Source organism: Lissotriton vulgaris, chromosome 6 (assembly GCF_964263255.1).
Source record: "Lissotriton vulgaris chromosome 6, aLisVul1.2, whole genome shotgun sequence".
NCBI classification, from domain to species: Eukaryota; Metazoa; Chordata; class Amphibia; order Caudata; family Salamandridae; genus Lissotriton; species Lissotriton vulgaris.
The window spans coordinates 769,284,538-769,307,609 of record NC_141694.1 but is presented as its reverse complement, the minus strand read 5'-3'; the positions used below and the strand labels follow the sequence as shown (position 1 = coordinate 769,307,609).

General features: G+C 44.5%; 1 protein-coding gene across 2 annotated transcripts in view; it reads left to right on the top strand.

The window, feature by feature from the left end:
- The first annotated feature begins 20,778 nt into the window (after positions 1–20,778).
- Positions 20,779–23,072, top strand: part of LOC147707953 (G protein-coupled receptor family C group 6 member A-like) — a 114,373-nt gene continuing 112,079 nt past the window's right edge. Inside the window, exon 1 of one of the 2 annotated variants that reach the window (XM_086925265.1) lies at positions 20,779–21,013. In XM_086925265.1, coding sequence (XP_086781391.1) covers positions 20,823–21,013 — 191 coding nt within the window. In that variant the 5' untranslated portion in view covers positions 20,779–20,822. The remainder of the gene's footprint in view (positions 21,014–23,072) is intronic. The other variant, XM_086925266.1, reaches the window with a different exon arrangement.

The following is a 23,072-nucleotide window of genomic DNA, read 5'->3' as shown; positions in this document are numbered from 1 at the left end:
TTGATACCATTGGTGAAAACCTTTTTGCATTTGCCAAACCCTGACCTCATAATAGTGCACTGTGGAGGAAATGATTTGGGCACTTTGACTGGGGTAAGTCTGGAAATGCTCCTAAAGGACACCTTTGAGCAATTGATGGCACTTTTTCCTCAAACTGCCTTGGTATATTCCAATATATGCCAAAGACAAAAATGGAGGTGGTCCAATCAATTTTGTCCACAAATTGAAAAATCGAGGACGCATGTAAATAAGTCTGTTTCAGCTTACATGAGAGACCATGGAATGGGCTGCATCTACAACAATAACTTGCGTTACTACATGCAAGATATCTACAGAGGAGATGGCGTGCACTTCTCAGAAAACCTAGGGGGTCAGGATACGTCTACCGTGCCCCCTTCTACCCATTCTGAACATTATTTACCCTCCATCTTGTATCTCAATTCTACCGAAACACAAAATGGAGGACTCCCGTAACGCTGCAGGTTCGCGTACCGGGGCACGCACTGAGAAGCGCTCGCTTAAAAAAGGTGGGAAAGTAATTTACAGAAAAACCACTGGAGACACTTTCACCAAATATACATTAGCTCATACTACCTACCAATCCCTACCTTTTTCACAAATTTGTTTGGAATTCCATTTAGCCATTTAGCATGTAGACCTCTCCAAATTCCCTGAGGTAAATTACTTCACAAAACACATCTGAAGTGTTGGAATTGACAACCAATTAAAATGTTACTTTCATTTTCTACTTTTTTTACCTAACATTTGATTGATTATTACCGGAATATATATAAAGAAAGAGAGAAAAACACAGCTTTTTTGACTACTACTTCCTGAAGTACATTGCAAGAACATTTTCACTGACAACTTAAACTTGTTTTTAAAAGGTAAGATGTTATTTTAAAAATTTGACCGGAGAACTATGTTATACAATTTAAATTAATTTGGAAAACATTTTCAGATAGTTATATACTATCCCTCTGTAAGAGTTAGACATTGAGAAAGGCTTGTTTTATTATAATTATGGATTGATTTACGTTTCTGTGTTATAATTATGAATTTACTTAGGCTTCTTCGCAAGCACTTTTTAATAGTACTACTTCACGCCTGAAACCATACAGAGCCCATAGATAACTTCTCTGTTATAAACTCACAAGTACCTGTCTGAACTTAAACCCAACATTGCCCTATCTCTACTGATATATTTATTTTTTATGCAAATTTCAGCACAAAAATGGAAGGAGAACAGAACGTTTCCTTTGAAATTGCCCGAGAGATAAAAAATGAGGAAATAATTGAAAGCATTGACTTGGAATTCATGGACGAATCACGAGACCAAGAACTTCTACAATGTGTAGAATCTGTGGATTTGTTACTTCATTATGAGGACGATAAAATGTGGGAAGTTATGTTCACTCAACAAGAGGACATTTCGGACAGTCAAGTGTTAGACAGCCTATTAAATTTTGAAAAAGAATCAGAAGAATAAATTTATATTTAATAATCAAAAATTGTTCGAGTCTTTAATCATTTTTATATGTAATTCATAAACTAGTACAAAATTGATTATAATGTAAAGTCAGACTTATAGTATACTGTGCAACTTTTTTATGTTACTGCATTGGTACCTACATTTTGCTACTTAAATAAAAAAAAACAAAAAAAAACAACAAAACGAACAATCAATAAACATACCATATTTAAAAAGTCTATCATTCTTGTTTCCTTATAGTACGCTCCCCGGACCGCTTTCCGGTGCGCGTACCGGGCGCACCCCACGCAAAAAATGATTTTTTTTTTTTTTTGCCCCGCGGGGCCCTTTTAAAGCCTCCACATCAAACCTAGGGGGTCAGGGAGGATCTACTATGCCCCCTTATGGTCATTTCCCCCTTCGTTTTGGCCTCCTCTTGTCTCTTGATCCTACCGAGAGACAAGATGGCGGCCGCTCCGGACTGTTTAGAATGTTGACAGACACCGGAGAGCCAATCAGCTTCGCTTCGCAAAGTTCCGTTACGCGAAAAGTACGCGAACCGGAGCGCTACCCGGGACGCTGTCACAGATATATCTGTTTTTTAAAACGTTAATTTCTCAAAATCCACTGGAGCACATATATTGAGACCTAGCAAAGGCACATCGGGCTAACAGTCCCTACAATTTTGCCAAGTTTCGTGCAAATCCATTCAGCCGTTCGAGCTAAAAGTGAGGCCAACCGCCCTATGGAAAACTCAATGTTAAAAACGCGTTTTGGGACCCCCCTATTTTCTCGGCCCCCCCTTGACAAAACCCCCCCAAATTTTCAGGGGCTGCTCGGAAACAAAATGTGCCATTTTTCTGAAAATTGCAGCCAATTCCGTCCACAAACGCCAAAGTTATTAGACATAGAATTTTCAAAAATCCCATAGAGAAAAAATCCTAACTATATATACCTACTGGCGACCGCCAGTAGGTAATATATATATATATATATATATATATATGTATATACACAGAGATACTCCCCAACCCCAAGTAACCTCTAATCCCTTCGATCGGCGAGAGGCATAGAAAGGACACGGACCACAGGATCTGGCCTCAGTTGTTCTTTAATGGCACAGGTAAAACAGAAGCAGCAAGAACACCAGTCCAAACTTTTGTATCAAAGAAGCCGCTGACTCCGTTAATATAATCCAAAGTAATGTTTCTTTATTCCGATTTACAGCCCAGACGCGTTTCGGCGGTATACAACCGCCTTGCTCCCTACATCTGGCATTCACAAAATTCACTGCTATATACTCATGCATTTTACAGGTTTCAACTAGTTCAGGTTGTCATGGCAACCCTGTCATGTCATTCCAAACAACATAGAGTCTTATATTTGAGTGGGTGTATCAAAGGTTATATTAGGGTGTGAGGAGATGCATCAGATTATAAAGTGGATAATGTCATCAGGGATATCACCAGTGATGTCATTTGAGATGTCATCAGTGATGTCACTGACCATGTCATGAATGATGTAACATGTGACGTTATCAGCAGTGCATTGCGGGGGCGCGAGTTCAACTAACTATAACAGCCAAATTTCTCTATGCCTACAGAGGTAGTACATGTGCAGAAAGAGGAAGAAAGGCACAGAATGAAGCAAGAGAAATGCAAAAAGAGGCAACAGAGGTTCAGAAAGTGGAAGAAAGGTGCAGAAAGAAGCAATAGATATGCAGAAAGAACCAATAGAGGTACTGAAAGAGGCCTTGTTGCAAAGTCATCCTGTGCCCTGGGCACCTCCCAACTTTTTGTTGACTGGTACTGGTGGTAACTGACTGACCCTGGGCTCTTCCTAACCAGGCCTGGAGCCAGTGCTATGCTGAAAGATACTATTAAATAGTAAAAACACCTACATACACAAGGGTACACTGTGGGTTGGGGTACCCCTGTGATTGTCATGATCTCCCCTGTACGGAACTAGTACATAATAGGGCAGGGGGGTTAAAATTACCTCTATGTCCCTAGCATATAGTAGGGCATGGAAGCTTTGAGGCCAGCAGTCCTTTTTTGCACTTGAATGTGCGCACTACCGGGCCTGATGTCAGTTTAAAAGTAGCCCTGTGTGTACAGAAAGAGGCAAGAGAGGTGCAGAGAGAAGCAAGAGAAGAATAGAAAGAAGCAACAGAGGCGCAGAATGAGGGAAGAGAGGTGCAGAAAAATGCAAGTGAAGTCCAGAACAAAGCAACAGTGGCCGAGAAAGAGGCAAGAGAAGTTCAGAAAGAGGCAGCAGAGGTGCAGAAACATGTAGAAGAGGTGCAGAAAGAGGGAAGAGGGGTGCAGGAAGAAAGAAGAGGGGTGCCGAAAGAGGAAAGAAGGGTACAGAAATTTACAAGAAAGGTGCAGAAAGAAAAGAAAAACAGATGCAGAAAGATATTAGAGGGGTGCTGAAAGAGGGAAGAAGGGTACAGAAAGAGGCAAGTAGGGTGCAGAAAAAGCAAGGGAGGTGTAGAAAGAAGCAGGTGAAGTACAGAAAAACAACAGAGGTGCAGAAAGAAGCAAGAGCATTGCAGAAAGAACCAACAGAGGTGCAAAAAGAGGCAAGAGTGATGCAGAAAGAGGCATGAGAAGTGCAGAAAAAAGCAAAAGAGATGTAAACAGAGGCATGAGGGGTACAGAAAGACCACAATGCAGAAACAACCAAGAGACATGGAGGAAAAGGGAAAAAGGGTGTAGAAAGAGGCACGAGGGGTGCAGAAAGAATCAAGAAAGGTATAGAACGAAGAAAGATAAGTGCAGAAAGAAGCAACAGAGGTGCAGAAAGAGGCAAGAGGGGTACAGAAAGAGGCAAGAGAAGTGTAGAAAGAGCCAAGCGAGTTGCAAAAACAAGCACAACAGGCGCACAAAGAGGGAACAGGGGTGCACATTGCGATTTGATAGGATTTGCTCCAGTGTGAGCCTTACATTGTAAGTCCCAGTCATCTAAAAGGGACTACAATGACGGTCAAAAAACGTGGCGGCCATGTTGAAAAGGCCATATTTACCAAGGTAACACAGTCATCTGCCATGGACCGCATTACATGACATTTGTATTAGAAAGGATTGTATACGCCAAGAGTAAAAAATTAGCAATGGCAGTCTCTATGCGGTAAGAATCCATAAGGATAGAGAAACAAGAAACATTTAGGAGGCGGATCGGAATGAACTAACCCTCTCAAATTTAATAAATTAAGGGGATGACACCTAATTGAAATTGCATTAGGGGGACATAAAAGTAAATACTAACAGATCAGCCGCCTTCGTTGATGTCACAAAAAGGAGCGGTGGGAAAGCTTAGAGGAGTTTATTAGAGTTTATTACAGTATATTATGGCCGACAGCTAACTGGTCTCTGATTATATTGGAGACATGCTGATTTTATACGTTCATATTACCCTTGTACTAGAGTTTGGAGGAATAAGGACAAGTTATTTAAGAGCTCGATTCCCTTGCTGTGCACTTGGCTCTAATTTTAATAAGCAAGTTCTTACAATGAAAGTTAGTTATTAGAAAGGCCAAATTCCACCCTATAGGGTACATTCAAAGCATTCTACAAACCAATTTTGCATGTTTGACATTGCATAGCGGTTCACCAGGTTTTTTACATAAATCTTCTTATTGCACTGAAAGTCTCTCATAAAGTGTGTAGTCTTTAAAGCCAGTGATGCCACTTGTGTTCCTTGTTGAGGCCTTTTTCCGCAGTCTCCATGCCTATGATCAAGGCACTCCCCTCTTTCCGTAGGCCTAGTTCCAGGTTCCCACCTCGTTTTTGCCGTTTCAGTTTTTTTAATCCAACAAATGAAAACGTAGGTTGATGGCAGTGATTTTTCAAGAAGTGGTCTACCAAAGGTTGTCTTGTGTCCGTCTTATGTATATTCCAATAGTGTTCTTGGATACGGATTTTTAATGACCGTGTCGTACTCCAAATGTAGCTTTGTCCACATGGACAAGACATTAGATAAATCACATTGGTGCTTTCACAGTTAATGAAGTAATTGATGTTAAGGTTGTGACCATTGACAGAGACTTCTTTCATTTTTGATTTTCCCAATTTACAGACTGAACGGTTAGAGCAAGTGAAGAAACCACTTGGTTGCTGCAGAAAGGTGGTTGGTTTTTGTTTGATTTCCAAGAAGGATATCTCTCAGTCAGTCAGTCAGTCAAATATCTTTATTTCGGTTAATAAAAACAATAAAAGCAATGCAAAATTCATTATTATACATGTTAAAATTATACAGATGTACACATGATTACAGTTCATTATTGGCGATCTAAAACAAATAAAATCTTTGATACAAAGAGGAAATGGAATAAAATCAATATCATGAATCAATGAACCCACCCCAATTTCAAACAATCCTCAATACATTATAAGCTGAAATTTTTTGGGGGGAGAATATCATTGTGGTATTAATTTGTCTGGGTGAGTCTTTTTTTTATTTATGCCTGCTGCCGCTACCAAAAAACTGGCTACACTGTAGGTGACCTGAACAGAGTCAAGCATTTGTAAATGTAGGAGGGCAGGCCTCACCTGGACAAATTTTAATTCCTTCAGGACTGGGTATAAAAAACTTTTGCGGACCACCAGGTAGTGCTCACAAAACATAACTAAGTGGAGAGTGTCCTGTGTGGAAAAGCTGTCACAGGTGCACGGTGGGGTATCTTCTGGGGTCCCCGACTTTGGATAGGTACCCAGCATAAGGTGAATGAGGTTGAACCTAAATCTGACCAAGAGGAAACAATGGTAGGGTTTAGTCACGTACTTCAGATAAGGTTCCATGACTGGGGAGATTACCAGCTGATAAATTGATCTCACCATAGGTTTCCTAAGTTCAACCTCCTCCCTTTCTGACTCCAGCAAGTTGAGGAAGTTACGCTTAACCCACCTTACATCCTCGTTCCTGAGGCCTGTGGAGATCAATACATTTCCGGGCGCCCCAGGCTCACGCATGCCGCTCTAACATACGCAAGCCAGGGTATTCTATCAGCTCTGTCCAGGGCCATGCAGTCCTTGAGTATCAAGTGGTTCAGCGTGATCTCCTCATTTAGCCAGGTTTTAACCCATCGTAACAAAGGGGCAATTTTTAGGTGGTCGGAAATATACCCCAAACCCACTTCATAGTGAATTGAATATGTGGGGGATGATTGTGGGAGTGACAAAAGGGACCGTATAAACTTGTTTTCTATAATTTGGATCCCTGGTGTTGGGACATAGCCCCAAATATCGGCCCCATATGAGGCAATTGCCATGCACTTTGATTTATAAATGTGGATCATAGCCTCCATGGGTCTTGCTCCCAGTCTTTTTGAAAAATTCAAAAGGGCTGTGGTAGATCTTACAACCACGTTACCCTTGAGTTTCAACTGGGGGCCCCAGTTCCCCCTTTCATCGAATACAACACCTAAGTAACAGAAAAAAGGCACCCTTGAAATTGGTGTTCCGTTGCATGTAAAGGTTTTGACCTTCATAGTTTTCCTGCGTAGTCCGGTCACCATTACGTGGGATTTCGAGGTATTGATTTTTAAATCCAGGGCTTCCATAAAAGTGCCAAAGTGATCTAACAGTCTTTGTAGTCCCGTGCCTGTACGTGCAAGTAGGACGGCATCGTCCGCATACAGGAGGACCGGAATAGCCGACCCTCCCATACGCGGAACGTCCAGGGTGGCCAGGTCTAGGGATTTACCCAAGGAGTTGATATAGAGCGTGAATAGGAGAGGGGCCAGAATACAGCCTTGTCTGACCCCTCTTCCTGATCTAAATTGCTCAGTACACCCGCCATCCCTTGTTACCCTAACAGAAGCCGACAAATTCTGATGAAGATCATTTAAAAAATTAACCAAAGTGGTGTCTAGACCCATATCCCGCAAAATAAACCATAATTTTGAACGGTTAAGTAAATCAAATGCAGAAGATAGATCCATAAAACCCAAATATAGAAGCCCCTCCTTCACCACTGTGTACTTACTAATAATAAAATGCAGGTTTAAGCATTCATCCATAGTCCCCCTGTGAGCTCTAAAGCCGTACTGGAGATCAGAAAGAACCCCACTCCCCTCAAGCCAATCCCCAAGTCTCTGTAAAATGACTTTGCCTAAGATCTTAACAGCAGAGTCCAGCAGGGAGATTGGCCTGTAGCAAGCGGGGTCCCCTCTGATCCCCTTCTTAACCCCTTCGCTGCGGTGGCAATTCCGCCGCAGCACTAGGGGGGGGGAGCGGCGCTTGCATGCTCGTGACGGAGCCGCTCCGTCACGAGCCGCGGTTGCGCTGTGCTCATGACGGAGCGGTTCCGTCATGGCCCCGCCCGCTCAATAGAACGCGCCGCGCAGGCGTGAAATCAGCGCCGCGCAGGCGCGGCGGCAGGGCCATGATGGAACCGCTCCGTCATAAGCACAGCGCAACCGCGGCTCATGACGGAGCGGCTCCGTCAAGAGCATGGAACCGGTTAAAAATCGGAACAATAATGGAGGATGACCAAGAGGATGGGAAATTTTTACTTCTAGAGAAACTGAGTTGTGGTTTTTCATGTAAAGCGGTGGATATGGTTGGGTTACCTTTAAGAAGGTGCCAATGTTTGTTTATAGTTTTACGGATGTCGTAATGTCCATTGATATACTGAGTATTAAAAAGAATCACTGCTTTATGATCTCTGAATTGGTTGTTATGCAGTAGTGATTGTCTTTCAGTGTCAGTAAATTGTTTTTGGGCTTTGTTAAGGACATGTTCTTTGTATCCCCGTAGCCTGAGTCGTTGTGTGTTTTTTCCGAGTTGGTTTGATATTCTTTATTGAGCTACAGTTCATCCGAGCCCGTCGATATTCACCTGCTGGAATGTTCTTTATAGTATGGCTTTTAAAAACCTTTTTGTTCTCTGCTTAACCCCCGCATTACTCTGGTAGTTTCATTCTCTGGTGAGCGCTGGGATGCCTAATGGTAACCAGGCGCTATATAAAACTCAGAATAATAATAATAATAATACGGGTGGCCGCTAGAGGCATGATGAAAAGAATTAGCAGATGTAGGTTTTCTGTGTATTTTCGTGTGTAGTTTGTTGTTCTCAATATAAATTGATAGATCCAGATATTCAATTTCCGTTTTTGAGATGGTGTATGTAATGTCAATTCCCCACTGATTGGGTGTCAGAGAGTTGATGAAATATCGGAGACATTTTTCCGGTCCTTGCCATACTAGCAAAATATCGTCAATATACCTGCCCCACATAATTATGTTGCTTGTAACATCCTCACGTCTTTCTCCCCATAGCCAGAGTCGTTCTACCTCTCCCATCAGGAGGCAAGCATAAGGAGGTGAAAATTTTGCCCCCATTGCAGTGCCTTGGGGTTGTAAATAGAAGTTACCATTGAAAAGGAAGTAGTTGTTTAGGAGGCAAAATTCTAGCATATCTAGGATCATTTTGTTTCATGTAGTCAGGTGGACGGATTTAGTCTGTAGGAATTTTCTTGTCGCTGCTATTCCGTCAGAATTTTTGATTGAGGTATACAGACTAGTGATGTCAATTGCTGTAAGTATGTAGTCGTCTTGAAATTATATTTTCCAGTTTCTGCAATACATCCTTGGTGTCCCTAATGAAGGATGGAAGATCCTTTATTAGTGGTTGTAATTCAGCATCAATGAAGCCCCCACGTTGGAGCAGATTGAATCGATGCCTGCAATGATGGGTCTTCCTTTTGGTATCCTTCTTGGCTCCTGCACTTTGGGTAGGAGATACAGAGTTGGAATAGGTGGATTGTTGATATGTAAAAGTTGCTTTTCTTCTATAGTTAAGAGGGCTTTTTCTGCCATTCATTAAGAAGTAGAAGTAGCTTGTCCTGGATGTTTTTAGTGGGGTTGTGATCCAATTTTTGATAACAGGTGACGTCTTACAATTGTCGATGGGCTTCCATTAAATAATCCGATGTATTTAAAATGACATTTCCACATTTGTCAGCTTCTTTTATTGTAAAGTTTGGATCTTGTTTTAATTCCTTCAGGGCTTGTCTTTCTTTAACAGAGATATTTTTTTTCGGAACATATTTCTGTTTGGACTGGTATTTTTTAAATTCCTTGTCTAAGTCCTGAGTTACGTTTTTGAAGAACATGTCTAGAGAGTTGCCAGATGGCAATGCAGGCGTAAATTTTGAGTTCTTCTCGAGCGGATTGGGTTTTGAGTGAAAGATGTCTATTCCCAATTCTTCTGCAGTTGTAGTCAGTGATTCCAAATTGTCCGGTGCCATATCTGTTGACAATTGTAACAGGAGATTAATGTTTTCCAGGTCTCAGTCAATAGTCACAACTTTAAAATCAATGACTTCATTAACTGTGAAAGCACCAATGTGATTTATCTCATCTCTTGTCCATGTGGACAAAGCTACATTGGGAGTATGACACAGCTATTGAAAATCCGTATCCAAGAACACTATTGGAATATACATAAGACGGACACAAGACAACCTTTGGTAGACCACTTCTTGAAAAATCACTGCCATCAACCCACGTTCTCATTTGTTGGATTAAAAAAACTGCTAGGGGTTCAGAAAGAGGCACCTGGGGTGCAGAAAGAAGCAAGTGATGTGCAGAAACAAACAAAAGAAGTGAAAAAAGAAGGAACAGAGATGTGGAAAAAGGGAAGAGGGGTTTGAAAGAGGCGCAAGGGGTACAGAAAGATGCATGAGGCATGCAGAAAGAAGCAAGAAAGTTAATGTAGGAGAGTAGGGTCTGCTCTTATGGTTACCCCCACTTTTTTGCTGATGTTTCACTGTTTTTTTACTTTAGTCTGGCTGGGGCCCTGCTACCCAGGACCCCAGCCTAGCTGCTTCTCTCTAAATTGATTCCAAGTACTTCAAGTACACTCCAGTTTGGTTACTGGGGTACCCTTATGAGTCCCTAGTATATGGTACCTTAGGTACCTAGGGCATAGGTACACCAGAGGCCTATCAGGGGCTACAGAATGTATTATGCCACCACTGGGAAGCCTTCCAAAATGACACCACAGGACTGCTATTGCAGCCTGGGTAAGGTGGTGCATGCACCCCTTACTTAGATATAGGTTACATATATCTACCTTAAATCACTATACATGTAAACCTACCAGTCAACCCTATGGCAGGCCTTAGCAATCCTAAAAGCAGGTTGCTGGGTTTTGTGTGAAATGGTGCCCATGCATGAGCAGGGCCCCTTTGCAGCCTTCGGAACCTATTCTTTGGGGATGTTCTGTGATCAGCAAGACCATGTACTCTTAAGTGCATTATAACCTTCCGGTAAATGCTAACTTTGGAATGGCTGCAAGGAAACATGTTGTATTTGGTGTCAAACACTTTGGAATCCTAACCCCCACCAGTTCTGGCGGCGGGGGTAGAATTTCACCCTTCTAGAGGGAGAGACATGTACACACCGGTATACCCGGTACCAGTTTATAAGAGCCCTGGCATCACAAACTGTATGGTGCAGCCACAGACACGTTTCTGGCCTCCTGCTGCTGGATGAAACTCCGGCAGGGGAGGCCTAGACAATAGGTTTCCTGTCACAGGGAGGTGTAACCACCTCCCAGACAGGCTTTAGTGTATTGGGGATGGGTGGGTGCACTTCAAGAGTTCTTTGGAATCTGCACTGTGGGCACATTTGGTGTCCCTGTGCATATCCCAGTTCATATTGGTTGCAGGGACTACCAGCCCCTGCTCTGACACAAAACTGGACAAAGGAAATGAGTGTAGCCACCCCTCTTTCCAAACCCTCCCATAGGTGAGTCCCCTGAGCGTGTCCAACCCCTTCCTTGGGTGTAAGAAAGGACCTCTGACTATAGGACTTTAGATTATACCTGGACAAAACTCTGATACTGCATCCTGGAACTTCACCAAACAGCACAACGCTGGATGACTGAAGAATCTACCTTGGAGTAAAGGAGTTACTCCCCTGCTTGGCAGGCAACAGAAACACATCTGACCAGTTTGCATCTCCAAAGTATTTGCAACACAGGAGTTTGATTTCCAGACTTCCCCAAGGCCATCCTGAGTCTCCAGCAAAGCTGAGACCCATAGCCTGCTTGGGTAATGTGGAACCAGAACCCCTGGGCACTGGGCACATTTACAAGTGCATTAGCTCCTTGACGGCCCTTGAGGCTGTTCATTGGGTTATTTGTAGCCCATACCCCGAACATCTTTTCCACTGAAGATTGCTGGCCTACACTCCATGAGTGTTCTGTGAGCCAGCTCTTTGTGTTTTCGCTCGAGGTACCTTTGTGATCCCTGGTCCGTTGACTGGTGGGTCCCAGAGAAGGCAACTTTGACTTTCATTGAATTTCCCTGGTTGCCCACACGTGCCCTGACTCTCCACCACTTGGTGAATCCCTTGGACCTTGCTGGTCTGCACCAAAACATTTCTTCACTTTCTGCGTGGGTTGCTGTTGCCAAGGCCTGTTGGGTCCAATCCAGTCACCAACACTACAGAACTCAACATCTTTTGTCGGACAACTCGAATCCAGCTCCTGGTTGTCGTCAACACCTCCTGGTCCTCGTGGCTGCAGAGTCAAGCTTCACCTCTTCGACCTGAAAACACCCGACATCGGGGGGCATTTGTCTATCGTGCCCCTGGTCACTGGCAAGTGACTCAGACTCTGTCCCCTCTGCTTTCAGGTTCTTTTAATCTTCGATCCTGATTTGGATCACACCGGACACTTTCTACTCCGACGGCAGCAGCACTTTGCATCAGATTGCAACTGTTATCAACGATGATTCCCGACACCAAAAGACGCCTATGCACCTGGCTTCTCTGGGTGAGGTAACTTGAGTACTCCAGTGCTCCCATGGGTATTGGCCCTAGAATCCCTTAAGTCTAAAGGGGTTTGCTCAAAGTCCTCTCCTAAGTGTCCTTAATCTATAAATTTCCAACTACGGCTTTCCCCATAGAAACTAACGGTGATTCACGGCTGTGTTCTCTCACTGCACGCGTCCCCCGTGGGTCCCATTTGTCACTACCATGGGTGGTTCCTTGTAGTCCCAGCGTTTCTACAGGCTCTAGGCCTTGTGTCTAGTCAAGTCGGGGTTCTTATACCACTTTCTTAATATATGGTTTGGTACGCCCCTAGGGCTCAATGTATATTGTGCTAATTTACTGTGATGTATTAAGTGTAACATATGTGCTTTGACCTCTATCCTCATAAAGAGACTAGTAGGGTGTGCTTAGAATAAATACATATATTTTATATATATATACCTGCTGTGATTGTCCTTTCATTTACCCATTCAAGAGATAATAGACTGGTAAAACAAGCTGTTTTACATTCTTTCAAGACTTAGCCTGAAGGCTGCTCTCCATAGCTACCACTAGGATAGCTTTCAAATAAGGTTGTCTTTAAACTATCACCTCTGAGGGGTTATTTTGACTGGTACAAGGTGACCACTATAACCAGTGGACAGCATATACCAGGCCATCTTCTCACATTGGTGTGAAGGGGTTGGGATTCAAGCTTGCCATTGTTTTACCAGATAATCTCAAGTGGGTGACTAACTGAAAACCACTAAAGATACCTGAGGGACATATAATACAAGCTTTAAACCCTTCTGTGCAGGGGTAATTCCCCTGCTGTGCTGGGGGGCGCGCACAGCGCCCCGATGCTCATGATGAGCTCAGCTCGTCATGAGGCACAGCGCTCCAGTGCTCATGACGAGCTGAGCTTGTCACAGCTGCACTCATTTCCGTGGAACGCTCAGCACAGCAGGGGAATTATCCCTGCATGCGAGTGTTCCACGGCTCATGACGAGCTCAGCTAGTCATGAGCACCAGAGCACCGTGCCTCATGACGAGCTGAGCTTGTCATGAGCACGGAAGAGGTTAAAACCACAGTAAGTTCTACTAAACATAGAATTGTGTGTCATGGGCTCAGCACACCCTTTCTACACCTCAAGAGAGTTTAGTAGGCCACACTAGAGTAGGTAGGTGCATGCACCACACCTCACTAGTGATGTCTTCAAGGCCGAGAACCAGTGGGTCTCTACCAGATGTCAGTAGGTTACTGGCATCCAAGTATGACAAACTCCCATTCTTGGAATTGAGAGCATTGTGTACTACTAGGAGATTGAAGACAGGAAAAAGTGCAAACACCCAACGCCTCATAGAAGTACTGCTGTTGGATGATCTCAGAAAGGCCTCTCGGCCTGAAAGGGGAGACAGAGTGGGTGGGGCAGCAGATGAGGAAAGGCTCAGGGATTAAGATAACCAGAACCTGACCTCTGAAGCTGACCAAGAAGGTGACAATTACCTTGATCTGGAAGATGCAACTCATCCTGGAAATGAGAAAGAAGGCCAGGAAGGCCCTCTCTTTGTTCCACCAGGGAGAGTTGGAGGTATGCCTAGAAGGTCAAGATCTCCTTCCGAGGAGCCTATCCATTCTGATATATCTGTAGGAACCTCTGTTTCTTCTCACAGGAGGGAAACCTCTCATGAGAGGAAGGAATGGCTGCTGAAGTATGAGGAAGCTCAGCTTAGAATCAGAAGACAGCAGGTAGCCTTAGACAGAGAAGTCCTAGAGCTTCAAAGAAATAGAAAGAAGCTGGGGATAGAACCCCAATGTGGCAGCAACTTCCCTAGTGGTACAGAGAGATATCATGACCATAGGAACCTAAGCAAGATTGTCCCTTCCTACCAGAGTGAGGATGACATTCACAAATGGATTAATGCACTGGAAAGGGCCTGTAAAGTTCAGAAGGTCCCCCAGGAGCATTGGGCAGCAATCATGTGACTCTCCTTTGCAGAAAAAGGTAGAGATAAGCTCTTCACTGTTAGAGAAGAGGATGCTGATGATTATACAGTCCTGAAGAGTGCACTGATTAAAGGGTTTGGCCTAACCATTGAACCATACAGGATAAAGTTCAGAGACACCCAGAAAGCTCAGACTCATGACTGTGTTGACTTTGTTGATTGTGCTACTAAGGGCTGGTTACTTGGCAGTAAGGTGTGTGATTTCAAAGGCTTGTACAACTTAATTATGAGGGAGAAAATCCTTAATAATTGTCAAAATCAGCTGTTGCATCAGTACCTGGTGGACTCTGATCTGACTTCTCCCCAAGAATTGGGAAAGAAGGCAGACAAATGGATCAGAACCAGGGTGAAGAAGAAGGTTCAGAACCAAGGTGGTGACCAAAAGAAGCAAGATACTATGAACTCTGATAAGTGTGGGGAAAAGGGTAAAGACCAGAAGTCTTCTCAAGGTCCTCAAAAATCTGCGTCTGGTGGGGAGTCCCAATCAACTAATGGAAAAGGCCAAAGTAAACCATTGTGTAAACTCTGTAAACAAAAAACCCATTGGACTAGTGATTGTAATAAGTCCAAAGACTCAACTCCAGCCACCATTGCCCCTAAGGCAACTGTTCCCCCTAGTTCACCTCCAAGTGGCGGTACCCAGAATAAGGGTGTAGTAGGGTTAACCCTGGGTTCTGAGATGGACTCTGGCCTAGTCATAGTTCCAACTCAGGCTGCACTGATCTGTGATGGAATAAAGGATATATCCTCCTTTGTAAGTCCCAGCAATCTATGCAAATACAGACAGCAGCCTTTGATTATTGGAAAAGAGGCTTTGACCTTCAGGGACGCAGGGGAAAGTGTCACAATGGTGACACAAGACCTTGTGGCTCCTGAGCAGATCATACTTAGTGAAATGTACCAAGTGACCAATGTTAGAAATGTCAGGACTGACCAGGCCCTGGCAGTTGTTAATTTTATCTGGGGAGGGTAACTGGTCTCAAGAAGGTTGTGGTAAGTGCAGACCTCTCTGTTGAATGCTTGCTTGGCAATGATTTAGAGACTTCAGCTTGGGCTGAATTGGAGCTCAGGACCCATGCAGAAATGTTAGGAATCCCTGCACATGTGTTTGCTATGACTAGGTCACAGGCCAAAGTATCAAAAACTGAACAGGCCCTGGATTCTGGAAGAATGGACCAGGTGCCTTCGAAGAAGAGGAGCAGTAGGGTTAAGGCAGTGCCTTCTCCCTGACTCAGAATACTGATCAGTCTCTTGAGGGAGATGATCTTAGTCCTGAAGAAGGGACTGTCACAGATGAGCTTGAGCGTGATTAGGTTGAGTTCTTGTAGAAGGAGAAGACCTATATCCTAGGTCTCATTTTTCAGCTGTGCACTAATAAAGAACGCAACTTTATGTCTCATTTTCCATGGAGTAGCAACATTCTAAATAGCAGCCCTTTTACTTATGGGACTTACCCTCCTTTAACTATTACATTTGCATATAAAGGCTAAGACAACCACTGCTGTCCAAAACATTTGTACCAAAGAAACATGAGTTACACCTTATCGTTTGGATACGTAGTTATAGCATAGCTCTCCCATATCATCCCAAACCTATGCACTCCCCCTATCCTCTTCGTGTAGGCATCTTTAAGTTTGTAAGTTCTTTCCAGCTTAAATAGCCACTGGGCCAATGTAGGGACTTTTTGAGATCTCCAATTCTGTAATAATAAGGATCTGGCTACTGCTATGGCTAAAAAGACAAAAGTTTGCCTATATAATGACAGCTGTCCCACAGCATAGGAGAAGCCAAATAGTGCCAATGATTTATTCTTGAGCGAAATCTAGCTTAGGGTTTGTGGTGAAACCGAGGGAAACCAGGGCCACAGACATGCCAAACAGCAGGGATAAAGTCTTACAAGGGAACTTAGACTAAATGTATAAAAGTGTTGTTATGTACAGCTCTCATAGAGAGCTGCTATGATTTATTTCCCAAAGTAATAACTCATTTTAATGACTTAGCAACAGTTGATAGCAAAACTTGTGATCCAGTTTTAATACTCATAAAGGCCTTCCAGTCCAGGCTCACAGAGCTCTTTGAGAGTCTGTTATGAGCACCAATGTACCCAAATATAGGCCTAGTAGCTGCACGACCTTTTACCTACATTTGTCCTACCTTGCTCTACATAATGGCTCTGGTGCTGACTTTTTACCTAGTTATGTGCCGAATAAATGTTAGGTGGTTTTCTTCGAAAACTAGCCTCCTTCATTATTCATGAGGATTAACATCACACAGCAGGATTACCATCTTCAGTGTAATAACTCTGTACAAATGTCATTGCTATCATCATCCTTGGACGATAGGCCCACAGTACTATTATACATCTAGGTAGAACCCCGGAGAATACCTTTTGGGTATAAAAAAAACACATCTTTGCTGGGCAAACCAGAGGAGAAACTTCAATACTGAAACAAGACGCTGAGATTCCTGAATGCAGAAACTCCGGCACGCAGTGGTTTGGTATCCCTTGCGGGGTGTTCAACTTGAGACCAAGATGGGGCCCTTCATTCTCTCCCATTAGGTAATGGAGTTGGCTCTATTCTAGGGGGATTCTTGGTTTTGCACCCCCATACATGCTAGGTACACTTAGGTAAACTTAGATAGGGCTTGCAACATAGAAGTACACATGATTACTACCATGTATCTATACGCCAAAAGAACAATTGATGGAGAGAATGCAGAACAATGTCAAACATTCACACCAGTACAGAGATCTGGGCCTAAATCCATAGTTTTTTGCTCACCATGCCATTCCAGTTTGGACCCAGCCATATACAAATCAGTCTTGACCCTGTGCCCAATGGGAACAGTCCAGCCCAAAATGCCATGTCAGGTCCTCCCTGGACTGGAAACAAGCATCCTAGGACTGTTTTCGGGCTTTCAGCCCTCATCAGCCAGGATAGCTTGACTCCATTGGAATGGAGAGCACGGGACCCACGTCTGGGCATACCCATCCCACTCGGGGCGACAAATGCAAAAAGAACAATTGATGGACAGAATGCAAAACAATGTCATAAATTCACACCAGCACAGAGATCTGGGCCTAAATCCATCGTTATTTTGCTCACCATGCCATTCCAGTTTGGACCCAGCCATATGCAAATCAGTGTTGACCCTGCGTCCAATGGGAACAGTCCAGCCCAAGCTGCCAGGCCAGGTCCTCCCTGGACTGGAAACAAGCATCCTAGGACTGGTTTCTGGCTTTCAGCGCTCATCAGCCAGGATAGCTTGACTCAAGTGGCGTGGAGAGCACGGGACCCACTTCTGGGCATACCCGTCCCACTCGGGGAGCCAAATGCAAAAAGAACAATTGATGGGCAGAATGCAGAACAATGTCATACATTCACACCAGTAAAGAGATCTGGGCCTAAATCCATCATTTTTTTGCTCGCCTTGCCATTCCAGTTTGGACCCAGCCATATGCAAACCAGTATTGACCCTGCACCCAATGGAAACAGTCCAGCCTGAGATGCCAGGCCAGGTCCTCCCTGGACTAGAAACAAGCATCCTAGGACCGGTTTTGGGCTTTCAGCCCTCATCAGCCAGGATAGATTAACTCCAGTGGCATGGAGAGCACGGGACCCATGTCTGGGCATACCCATCCCACTCGGGGTGACAAATGCAAAAAGAACAATTGATGGACAGTGTGCAGAATAATGTCATACATTCACACAAGTACAGCGATCTGGGCCTAAATCCATCAGTTTTTTGCTCACCATGCCATTCCAGTTTGGACCCAGCCATATGCAAATGAGTCTTGACCCTGCGCCCAATGGGAATAGTTCAACCCGAACTGCCAAGACAGGTCCTCCCTGGCCTGGAAACAAGCATCCTAGACCAGTTTCGGGCTGTCAGCCCTCATCAGCCACGATAGCTTGACTCCAGTAGCATGGAGAGCTCTAGAACCACGTCTGGGCATACCTGTCCCACTCGGCTCGACAAATGCAAAAAGAACAATTGATGGACAGAATGCAGAACAATGTCTTGCATTCACACCAGCACAGAGATCTAGGCCTAAGTCTATCTTTTTTTTTTTGCTCACAATGCCATTCCAGTTTGGAAGACAACAGTGGCATGGAGAGCAAGGGACATGAAGGGTAATACCCAGAGACCAGTCCCAGGATGCTTTTTTCAGGTCCAGTGAGGACCTGGCTTGGCAGTTTGGTCTGGACTGTTCCCATGAGGCACAGGGTCAAGACTGATTTGCATATGGCTGGGAGTAAACTGCGGTGGCATGGTGAGCAAAAGAGCGATGGATTTAACCCAGATCTCTTGACTGGGGGTGAATGTATGATTTATTCAGCATTCCTTCCATCATTTGTTTGCGTAGCATGTATCTATATGCCTGCATAGATTCACTGTTTTAGCCCCATGGTAGAATTCTACCTTTTATCTGTTGGTGATTGCAGTCTTATACATCTGTTTCTGTGTAATGGTTGTCGCAGCAAACATGTTTTGTACTAGAATGACGCTGGTTCGATAAATGCTTATTGAAAATGATGATCCCCATCGTTTGTTATGTGTGTCTTTCTGAGACTAAGTGAGCACAAGTGAATGAGCGGAAAGGGCTGTACTCTTTCCACGACCCCAGAAGGGTCAGGATTGTCATGTTCGATAGTTGTCAGAAACTATTTGCTCCTTGGTAACGTTTGGGTAATTTTAATGGCACTGTGAGCTAGCTGGTCTACAGGCCAACATATCCTCTGGGGGTGTCTGGAATCAGTCTGGAGACCAATCTCATAGTTTATTGTGTCTAAACGCTCAGATCCTATACAGATTTATAGGAACCACACAAAAAGTCAATCAGCGCAGCTCTGCTTGTGTGCTTTGAATAAAAGCAGAAAGCACAGCTGCAGCAGAAGGAAAGAAGGCAGGGGAAGTGGCGGGGTATGAGGCTGTGTCCAGTCCTAATGGAGGGAAGGCTTCTGACCTGGAACAAAGATAACACTCAGACACAGTGTCTACGGTTTCGAGAGATAGTCCTGTGCCCCATAGCTCATGCACCATCTCCTTTTATTCATCATGCCTGGGTAGTACCAAATATATGCTACTAGGGTAGGGGATCTCTCCTACACACCTCCCCAAACAAATGGTACAGTCCTAAGCTCCTAGCCCTTCGACCTAATAGAAATTACAGTGGGGGTCGGTCAAAGATGGCAGGTAAGGTATTTTTTTCCCTTTGGGACAGGGATACATGACTGAGGTCATGTTATATATGGATCCCCCATTACTCCTCTGCCCCTGTGTAGTAGTTGAAAGCAGGAACACATTATTTGAGGGGTGACACATAACATAAAATTATAGATGGTTAAAAAGCGAATTACCGGGATGATTTTCACCTTGGGGTTCTGAATGACATCTTAGGCAATTCGAGCTTTGCACTCATTGTCTACTTGATGTCAGTCAGAGACTCTCGTGAAAAACATCCCCGTATACACTGTTATCCATCTATAATTCTATATTTGCAGTATGCAAAGCCTAAGATTCACACAAAATACTGCATTTGAAACTAATAAACTTATTTTTACAATAAACCTAGCCCTTTTACCAGCTGGATAAGTGCTTCCAACTGAAAATAGATGGGGTTCTGGAAAAGTCATTACCCCTACTGTTTGTAAGTCAAAAAAGATACATCGAGGTTTTGTAACTACAGTTGTGGTCACAAAACATTGATCTGTTACCAACCCTTGCACCTCTCTTCTAGGGCCCTAGCATGTCCCATACAAAGAGAAACGTTGTTGTTTTTTTGCTCAAAGTACTAGTCTATAATTAGCCTACTTTATGTTAGTAAGCTACAACGTAATTTAAAAAAAATCTTTTGTGGATCTTTACTTGCCTAATCAAAATGGAAATTTAAACATACACTGGCACTTGTTATAATCCTACATAATATTATATTTTTCGTTATACATCCTTCATCGCCTGCCATGAAAATTAACGTCATCTTGAGTCCAGGGTTCTTTACGAACACTCCTTTATGTTGATTCAATGGCTTGCGTTCTTGTCAGTTCTCTCCTCAGTGGTTTAGTTCCCCACATGTTTCCCGTATGTTTTGGGGTTTCCGTGGGCATCCTTCCCTCGCAATAATACTTTCTGCTCCTACGCATTCGTTCATGCTTTCACTCCACCCCTCCCTGCTGGGGAATTTACCATTTCCGTAATTCTTCCATATTGCCCCTCTTCGTAATTATCAGACTACAATGTCATTCTTGACGCAGTAATTGCTACTTATTTCTTCACGGTTTTGGGGACTTTCTGTGTGATTTTTTTTTGCCAAGTGACGCAGTAGGGAGTTTTGTGCTCAAACCTGACCATTCAAAAACCACACACTCGGTGTAACCAATATTTTGTTACCTCTGCCTACTTGGACTACAATAGAGCGAGAATCATTGGCCGAGGCCACGCCGCGCGCCACGCCTCCAGAAATGTGAGGGGAAGTTACAAATATCCTTGAAGCGTAAATATTGACATCATTCGCAGTGCTTGGTGATTGTTATACGAGCTCTGCATTCTTAAACCGTCTGCTGATTTCTAACAAGCATGCTGCCCAGGATTTTGTTGTTTTTGCTGTTTTGCAGTTTCTGTCCAGGTTCGGGGACCACCTGCAAGAGCACCACTGAAATGGTAGCCAGGCTTCAAGGAGATGTAATGATAGGGGGGCTTTTTCCATTTCACACCCGAGCGGCACCGAATCTAAACAATAGCCTACCGATAGATTCTAACTGCACTGGGTAAGTTAAAAGTCAATTTCTTTTTCCATCAGGCGCGCAACACCCATTGGACTGAAAGAGCTTTCAACCCCCCCCCTCCCCGCCTCCCCCCGTCGTGTGTGGCAGCGTGGGATGAGACAGCTTCCCCGGCACACACACAGCCGCACCCGAGCACTTCACAGGTCTTTAAAAGACCATTTGCATGTTAATGAGGCCTTGCAGTTATTTCACCCCTTCTAAGAGCCCCTGCAGCTCCACTCTGCATGTTGCTTAAAGATTAAGCACCCCCCCGAAATTTGTTCATAACCCCCCCCCCCCCCCCCCCCCCCCCCCACCCTCGAAATTTGGCTCCAGTTGCGCCTCTGTCTTCCATAAATAGATTTTTTTTTTGTTGCGGTTTTACATAGCGCGACCTCGACCCAATGGTATTGGTACGCTTTACATGAGCACCAGTTACATTACACCAGGACAACATTATTTATTCCACAAACCACCAGTTAATCCAATAAATCCCTGTTGCAAAGGAAATTGACAACACATAGGGGCAATTTGTTTACAGAATTTTATATAGCGCGAACTTGACCTGAAGGTATCGGGTATCAGAGCGCTTTACATAGCACCAGTTTCGTTACATGAGGACATTCATTTTTGTTAGGCTCGGGGAGATTAAGTGATTTGCCCAGAATCACGGGATGTTCAGCGTCATTGCCGAGACTTGAACCGGGTTCCCCAGATTTGATGTTGATCACCCTAGCTGTTAAGCCAACTTCTCTCCCAGATTTACAAGCCCCTCGCGCCACTTTTGCGTCACTTTTCCCATCTCAAAAGTGATGCAAAAGTGGAGCAAGGGGATTGTAAATCTGCCCCGTAGTACATACAGAACGTGAAAATATTAGTTATAACTGGGCCAGGCTGTAAGGCATAGTAGCAAACTTACAGCGGCAATGTTGCATAATGCATAGGTCGCGTAGCATTGTAGTGTGAGTGCGCACATTTTATTTATTTTACATAAAGCAAACTTTGCTATCATCCCTTAGAGCGCTTTACATGAGAAACACACTTTTGGTCTTAGTGCCCACACCGTCATCTGCTCCCCCTTGCATTTTATACACTTGCCCATAATGACTACACAGGGCACATAGTTTATGGGTAAAGAACTGCTGCAGGTTTATTTCCATACAATAGTATGACATTTTCTGTGGGTTATCTTTTGGACGATCCAAGGCAGGCAGCCCCTCGCTGCCCCGCCCGCCTAATGAGCTAGCCGGCACGGTGGGTCGACGCCCAGACAGCGCAACACCTTTGTAGATCCCCTTCTGGATCACGTGATCATGCGTTATACTCCCGCCCCTTTCAGGGCGGAGCGTGGTCTGGAACACCCACGGTTGGTCAGGCCCTCCAACCGCCCGAAGGACTAACGGGGCGCCGTCGCGGTTTCACCGGAACCTCCCTGCGGCTCCAGGTCCTTGGCTCAGGCACCCTTAATGTGCCAGGCAGAGGTACCCTTACTGTACCAGTCTGCCGCAGAGGTACTCTTACTGTACCCGTCTGCCTCCAGATCGCCCTGTAACTCCGCCTGCAACACAAAAGACACATTAAAACATTCAGGTTGTATGCCGCCTGCCCCGCTGCTGGGTACGAGGATAGGGTGGGTGCAGCACGGCAGGTAGGGCAGAACGACCGGCAAAGAGGTCGCTTCCATGGTGGCAGGGGCAAAAGTACCAGGCCAGCCCCCCGAGACACGCCCTCCCCGGATGCACGTCACCGGTGCACCTGTCCAGGGGAGGGGCTGGAGAGCTGCCGGAGCCTCCCCCTCATTGAGGCCGAGGGGGGGGTGATTAATGGGCACTAAGGGGGCTGCCCTGCTGATGTCCCCCTGTGGGGGACACAGGCAGCGGCATTCTTTATTTACGGGAAGGTTAAGTGAGTTGTCTAGAATCGCAGGCTGTCAAATTGGCACCGGGATTCGAGCCTGGCTTCCCAGATCTCTCTAGTCGGCAGCTCTGGCAGTCTGACTGATACTTAAGTTTTAGTCACATGTCTCTTTTGCATTTGTGTTGCCTTCAAACTTTCAAGTTTT